At 45.9% G+C, this 8018-nt stretch overlaps 1 protein-coding gene across 2 annotated transcripts in view; it reads right to left on the reverse strand.

Annotated features, from left to right (window-relative positions):
• The window catches only part of SLIT2 (slit guidance ligand 2), a 277555-nt gene extending 271214 nt beyond the window's left edge, over positions 1–6341 (reverse strand). For both annotated transcript variants that reach the window (XM_082759741.1, XM_082759740.1), the window contains exons 1-3: positions 4847–6341; positions 3134–3205; positions 1852–1923 (exon numbers count right to left, since the gene is read on the reverse strand). In XM_082759741.1, the coding sequence (XP_082615867.1) occupies positions 1852–1923; positions 3134–3205; positions 4847–5022 (320 nt within the window). In that variant the 5' untranslated portion in view covers positions 5023–6341. The remainder of the gene's footprint in view (positions 1–1851; positions 1924–3133; positions 3206–4846) is intronic.
• Positions 6342–8018: the final 1677 nt, after the last annotated feature.

Consider the following 8018-nt stretch of genomic DNA (forward strand, 5'->3'; position numbering starts at 1 on the left):
TTTACATACTTATCAAGAAAATGCAACAAAAAAAATCTAATAGCAAGATGTGAACACTTCAGACAAGAAAGTTTTAATTAATGAAGTTCAATTTTTTTTTTTTTTTTAGTATTGCAGTACTGTATTCAACATCAGAAATCTTAAAATTAATTTAATTTTAACACATCATATTATGAAGATTTCTTGGAAGTATTCATAATCATGTAACAAGAACTTGCTTCAAAATAATCACAAAATAAAACGGATTATATACCGTTTTAAAACTTAGCAAGTATTTTGTATCTCAGTATCAAACCACATTCATAGTGAAAGCACAACTTTTTTAGTGTTTATTAATGTTTCATGTATGTGTACTTACTCTTGCAATATGAACTACACTGCTGTTTAATTATTTAGTTAGACCTTATAAACTAAATTTAGGAATGTGTATATATTATTCCAATATACATCTCAGCAGGAAAAGCTGCACTAAATCCCTATGCTTTGTACTAAGTTTAAAACACATTGTAAAAAACATTGCATTAAGTCTGTTTTAATATAGCTTTGAAAATTCTGACTATGCATTTCTCAGAGCAGTCTCATTTAAGATTATTAAAAAAAGGCTTCAGAACATAACAGCACTTTCAATTTCTAGGTCAAAAGTTAGTTTATTTAAAAAAGATTTCAGAAATATAATTATACAGTGGTGGTTACTAAATTTCTTGAAAAGCTTTGTCTATATTTACATGAAACAATTTTTTTGTTTGTTTTAAACATACAGCAACTGTAGATCCAGAGCACAACTATAATTAGACAGAATGTTTAGGCCAGTGATGCTTTTCAATGGAGTCAAGTAGAAATACCTTTCTGAAGTTAAGGCACCAGTGATTGAGAGGCTAAACAAGACCTCAGAGGCATGCGTAAAGAAAAGGTGACAATGAAAATGGAGCAACAAAGATGCCTGATAATGAAGACACCACTCTCAAGTTCTACACGAATATACATTAATAAAGTAGTTCCCATAGATTTTTCTAGCTCAAACTATATTCAACTACCAGCATCTGGCTTTTAATGAGATGGATTTTGTAATACAAATCATACAGTATATTTTCAAAAAGACTTTCATTTGAGAAAACATGGCAAAATAAGAAAACACATACTGAAAACTAATTCCCAAACCTGCTTAGCTTTCTTTACTAGTCTCTTATTCATTTGCTATTTATATGTCCCACTGCAACAAAGCGGGTGTTTACACTTCAGCTTCACTAGCCAAAACCCTTGTCTTCCCAGCTCCATCCTCTTTCCCCACAGGACTCTTTTCTTTTTTTTTTTTAAAAAAAAAAAAAAAAAAAAAAGGACAAATCCAATTCATTTCAGAAAGTTCACAGTCCATATTTTTCTTAAGTCTTTGTAAAAGCTTAATTCAAAAACCAGCATAGATTTCAACTGTTGCTTTCATACTGCATGTATTAAGACTAACCTTCACAACTAGCATTAACTTCCAACAGGACATCATATAAAACACTCAGCATCTTCAAGACAAGCATCTCGTGTGATATACAAGGAAACAGGCTTTTGTAGGTGTATTCACATTTGAAAAACTCCTTTGTGTTCAAGGGAAAAACATTTCATAGCATTCAAACTCTTCCCTGAATGACAATTGCAGTTTACACTTCAAATCTGAACTACTCATTCAAGCTCCCCCCCACACACAGTCTGAGAATTTTTTTTACTGCTCTCATGTCTTGATAAGGATAAAGATGTCTCAAGTTAGAAAAAACAAACAGAAAACCATAGGCCTGAGTGCATTAACACATAACTGATTTGACAGGAAGTTATTTTTCTCATACATTTAGAATTAAAAATACTTACAGCCTCTCCAGTTCTTTTAAATCCTGGAATGCTCCTCTCTCGATAGTGCTAATCTTGTTCTCCATGAGCTGACTGAAACGTAGAAGTTTTTGTATGTAAGTTTCAATAATGCAACAAGTGATGTTGGAGCAAAGAGTAGCTATTTAAAGACAACCTCATCTTCATTAAAACACTACAACAGTTATTCTGAAGTGACATCCAATTTAACCTCCTGGACTTCTGTCATCCAACACTTTAGATGACATCATATACCCAAAAAGACAAAAAATCTTAATTAAAGTAGACAGAAATAGATATTACATTTACTCAAAGAGTCCCAGGTTAAAAGGTTACACATCTTGCATATATGCTGTGCTCATACACGCACATACATTATCACTCTTCGGCAAGCTTTAAGATTCCAGTTGAATAGTATGAAAGCAAAACTAGTCTCACATGAGAACAACACAAAAATACAGAACAGTGGTGTTTAGAAAAAATATCAGTGAAAGACTGCACTGAAACTGTAACCATAACAATAGTTTAACAAAAAATTAAAAGTTACTACAGCATGATATTCTGTTTAAGAAGGAAAAAGTATACAACTACTTGGTCAAATAAAATAGCCTTAACAAATAAGTTATGTAAATCATGTAGTATTTTAAATGTGATATTAGTTAAACTATCTCCCCCAAAGCACACAGATTTTGAAAAGCTTCATAATGCTTACAAAAGCATTTACAAAAAGAATCCAAATTATTTCTTGATCAAATTTACTGTTAAAGCGTTTTCTTTTTGCCCAGAAACTAAAAAGTAATAGTCAACAGCTAAGACTTGCTTTTTATCAATTAAATGAATAACTTTTTACCTCTTTAATGAATTCCCTTACACTTCAGCTTGAGCATTCCTATTTTCAATGTGAACTATAAGTTTACTAAGCTTAAACTGAAGTCATTCCAACAGTTACTCAGGAAGTTTTAACAACTCTTTTTTTGTAATCTACATGCCAAATTAAAATCTCCATTTATTTTACAACCTCAGGTAGAGATTTAAAAGAAATATAAACAAGATGACACTAAAGTCATTTGCTAACTTATTTATATTGGTCTATAACATAGAGGAGAGGATGTAAATTCAGACGCAGTAGCATAAAAGTTAAAGCAATAGATAACCTAGCCAACTTATAAACTGAAAGATTTAATATTTTTAAATATTATTTTAAACTGAAAGATTCAATATTTTTAAAACATAATCTGAAGCTGCACGTCCTAAAATGGATCAGTGACAGAACGGGAAAACTTACAGAACTCGAAGGTGCCTTAGACCAGCAAAGTCGGTCTTGGTGATTCTGGTGATGTTATTTCCATTAAGATCCCTAAGAAGAATAATTCAGAAGTAGCAAAATTAAAACATTAAGAAATTGTTTTCTTTTAAGTTATATTGTTTGCTTTCAAAGGCACAGCATTTTTTGGAACTGCAAGACGTAAGCAATCCCGGTGAACCAATCGTTCCTGCAACTACCACTGCGCAAGTTCCAGATTTCCAAGTGCCTGAATGAAGGTTTATCTCAAAAGTAGTAGTTTCAAACTTTGTAATAAGAAACCCTCACAAAGTCAGTTCTGCCTGCCATTATATAGCTCACATTTATCTTTAACAACATAGAACAGCCAAAAATTGTCTGAACATCGGTTATGACTGCAGTTGGAAAACCACTAAGGCTACTATAGGGACACGACAGTACGTTAGGTTGGCTGATAAGAGTTACAAGAACTGAACAAGTGACAGAAATCAAGACCATTTTCTATGTTTTTAACAACTTTCAGCTTTCACAGTATTCCTATAGAGGCAGAAGAGGTCTTTACTTTCTGTAGCAAACATTAGCTTTCAAACAAGCACAAGATTGTTGCAGGGTAAATACTTGGAAAGATGATTTTACAGAAACTGAACTCCTCACAGCACAGGAAGCTGGATTAACTGCAGAACATAAGGCATGGCAACAGAAAACTGCATTTAGGCCCTAGCATTTCTGTTCACATTCCAGCACTACTTTCTTCTGTAGAGTTGAGTGTCCATCTCCCCCCTCCTCTTTTTTTTCTTTTTTTTTTTTTTTTTTTTTTTTTTAATATTTTAGGTCAAGATATAAACTTCCCTCAATTGCAATCACTGCAAGTAAAACCGACTTCAATTCCTGAGGTAAGCCATTAGGAAGTGGTATCACATGGAAACTACCCTAACAATTACAGCTCATTTCCAATGCATTTGTGGAAAAAGTCACTTTTTTTGGTGTTTATATCACACGCGGCCAGAATGCCGTAGGGAAACCACACCAGTCCCAGCAGAAAGCAGTGGCCCTGGTGCTCTCCCGGTGTGGAATTCATCACTTGAGATGTGTTCATACTCCAACATTTAAATGACTTAGAGGTTAATAATGTGCTCATCTCTTCTCCTCCTCAGCCCCTCCTGATACCAGAGAGCACCGCCTGCGTGCCTGCTCTCCCTCACGCATGGAAAATACCCTCATCGGAGGACACTGAGCAGTCTCAAAAAGGGGTCGGGAGGACTGAGGGGGTCGTAGCTGAAGCTCAGCTCGACGCTGTGTGAGAGGAAGTGGGGCTACAGCACCCAAACACACCCTCGCCCACTGGCAGAGCACCGCCGGGTTTCGGCTCTGCGACCCCCCCGGGGCCCGCCCGCGCAGCGCCGAGGCCCGGCCTCGGGGAAAAAAGCCCCAAGAGCCCAGCTGGACGGGAAACGGGGGCCCTCAGGATATGGGGAGATGTTCAAGAGGGTGTGTAAGGGTGGTCGTTCCCCCCAGGATGAAAGGCGGCGTGCCGGGAGCCGCGTCCACCTCCCTCCTGTCCCCGCGCATCGCGGCGAAAGAGGCGGTGGAAGGGGACGGAGCCACCACCCCCCCGCACCCAGGGCGGCCGGCGGGACCCCGAAGCGGCCCCGGGGGCCACCTCTGCCCCCGTGGTCTCGGGGGACCCGCGGAGGAGGGCTGGCTCGGGTTACTTACAGCCTCTCGGTGTTGCGGGGGATGTTCCTCGGGACGCCGCGCAACGCCAGCCCGTGACAGTCCACGGTACTCCCCGAGCAGGAGCACTGCGCCGGGCACGGCTGCGGCGCCACATCGCCCGCCATGGCCAGCAGCAGCCCCAGGGCCAGGGTGAGCTTCCCCCAGCCGCACATCATCACCGCCCGCTGCCGCCCGGCCGGGGCCCGCCGGCCTCGGCCCCGGGGAGGCGCGGGGCGCGCCGCCCTCCTCCTCCTCCTCTTCTTCCTCCTCCTCCTCGCCGCGGGGACCGCTCGGGCAACTTTCAGGGTGCGGAGAAAGCGGAGTCCTCTCTATCCAAAGCTAAGCCAAGAAAACAAGCCCGGCAAAGTGGGGTGGGTGGCAGCGATCCGCTGCTGAAGGCAACTTGGCTAGGAGGGGGCCGGAGCGGGGCCCTCCCTCGCTGGCCCGTCGGGTGGCGGGGAGAGGCGAGGCGGCGCTCGGAGCTCCTCTTCACACGCTCCCGGCGCAGGCGAAGCAAAGCCACGGGCTGGGGCTACGGCGGACTTGAGCTGGCTCCTTCTCGTCCCTTGCAAAGCCGTGACTCCCCCCCGAGCCCCCGGCTAGAGGCCGCGGAGCCCGGTCGGCGCAAGAGGCGCGCTCCCTGCGCTCCGCTCGGCTCCCACGCGTGTCCCCCCACAGCCCCACGGGGGGCGGCGGCGGGGCTAACACGGCGCACACACCGCCTTGCCAGAGGCGCCTCAGCAAATCATACCCCTCTCGCAGGCATTCATCAAACTGTCTCACGGAAGGAGGAGGGAGGGAAAAAAAAAAAAAAGTCAAACACACGAGATGATGTCGGGCTTGGCTTTCCACCCCCCGCGCCCCCCTCCTGCCGTAAGCTCCCAAGCCAAGTTTAGCAGGAAAGGGCTGGTCCTAAAGCACGATAATAATAAGCAGCTCGAGAAGTGATTCGTTGCCCTGCTGGAAGGGAGTTCATCCACGACCTTCTCCTCGGTGACAGATCACAGCGGTAGATCCTCCTGTGATCCCGGGAGCACGGCAGACGGCCCGGCGGCGCGGCACTCCGCTCCCCGCGGTCTCCCGGATACCGCGGCTCGGCTGCGGCAAAGGCACCTGATGGGGAAGGTGGGAACCGCTCGGTCCTTCCAGGTGAGGCCGCTTCAGCAGCTCCCGGGCTGGCCGCAGGCTAAGGAGCAACTTTCCTCCTCTCCCCGAGCGCCTCAGGAAGGCTTCGCTCCCCTTCCTTCCCCCGCCGCACCTGAGCTGGGGGGTGCTGGTACCGAGCAGCCCGGCCCCTCGGCTCTCTGGCACCGGGGAAAACGGCGGAGAAACCGGAGCAGGGAGGCGGCACGCCGGCTCCTTCCCTCACACCCCGAGCCTCGCCGCTGGAACAATAGGATGACACCGCCGCCCGCAGGCCGGCTCTCCTCCTCGCCGCAAGGTGCCCGCCGAAAGTGCTCCGGAGCAGCGGCACCTCGCCGAGAGCTTCCCCCCCGCGTCTGCCTCCTCCTCCGCCTCGCCCCGCTCCCACGGAGCCGGGAGCGCCCCACGCGCCGCCCTATATAGGGGCTGTGGGGCCGCGCCTCCCCGGCCCCGCCCGCAGCGCCCCGCGCCGCGCTCACTGGCTACGCCGCCGCCCGCCCCGGCCCGGCGAGAGATGGAGGTGGGGGGGGAGAAAATAACAAGGGGGGGGGCCTCCGGGCGACGCCAACAATGAATGAAAGTTGGGCGAGCAAGAGGGAGGCGGCGGCGCGGGGGGAGGCAGCACCCCCCCGGGGAGCGCGGTGGCGGCGGTGCTTTCCCCCCCCCCGCCCCGGAGCTCCGGAGTTGGTGTGCAGAGTTTCGCCCCGGCCTCCGGGGGGGGAGAGGAGGGAGCAGGCTGGGGGCCGCCGCGATGCTCGCCTGGGTTTTGCCCCGAAAGGGAAGCCGGGGGGGGGGGGTGAGGGGGGGAGCAGGCTGCGACGTCGCCTGCTGCACTTGTAAATATCCCCGGCGGCTCGCCGAGGGTCTCGTTTTAACTGTGTTGTGCAGCAGTCGCTAAAGAGGGAGAGGGAGAGAGGGGGGTTTCTTGGCGTTTTCTTCAATTGCAGGCTTAGTGTGAAACACAGCAGAATCTCCCGCAAATTATTTTCGAAAATAAAATGGGCAAGTGTCACTCCATACATTAAAATATGTTGAGTAGCGACATCAACACTGCTGTGCTCGTTTAAAAAACACCTTCCATCTCAAAAAGTTGTATTATAAATACACCCAGCGTTCCTGCTAAATTCTCCTGGAGCGTTGTTTATTGTCATTGCATCTTCAGCATCCTTAGGAAAATATTAAATGAAGCAGGCTCCTAAGTAAATTCTATTTGTTTTCAGTTTTCCCTGCTTGTGAATGCGGTTCTATGCGATTTATAACAGCTCCTGAGACCCGAGTAATAGGTGAAAGTGATTTGTCTTTCATAGATGGCAACCCCCAGCAGCGATGACTAAGCCTTCAGCAAGGTGTAGTTTGTAAATGCTCAAGGGAGCCCATAGCTTCTTCCATATGGCTGGGTCCAGCTGAGTCTCTTCATCCCTGGGGTCTCTGCTGCACAAGAGGCTTACTCTTGCTTTTTGCTTGTTACCAAGAGGACAAATTCTCTTCCCAGAAACGCTATCCTAGGTCAAAGTTAATCTGCTGAACTGGTAGTCAGCAAAGTTACTCCTGACTTCTCTTGCACCAAATGTGCACCAAAATGAAAATAGTTAAAAACATATGTATCTACTAAAAACTGCTTATTTTTCCATCTATTTGCTGAGATATGTCCGATAAATATGATTGTTGCAGTTTTCGCATGGTAATAATAGCATCTTACATCTCACAGAGATGCCGAAATACACCAGGTTTAGGTTGATGCAGGAATGAGAATTCGGTGACTGTAAGGGGAAGATACCAGCTTCTGTGAAGGCTTTTTACTCTTTTCAACTGGTTGTTTTAGGTCTTTGCAAAGGATCTAGAAAGGACTTTCTAACGAGGAAAAAAAAAAAAAAAACAAAAAACAACAACAAAAAAACTTTCTCTAACATATTGCTTTCATGCCTCTACTAAAATCCTTTATCTTGTAACTCCAGGCAGAGAAAATACTAACATAACCATTTGTTATTATTCATTATTTCTTTCAAGTACCAACAACTTACTGAGGGCT

This window comes from Aythya marila (genome assembly GCF_965140915.1).
Source record: "Aythya marila genome assembly, chromosome: 4".
Lineage (NCBI taxonomy): Eukaryota > Metazoa > Chordata > Aves > Anseriformes > Anatidae > Aythya > Aythya marila.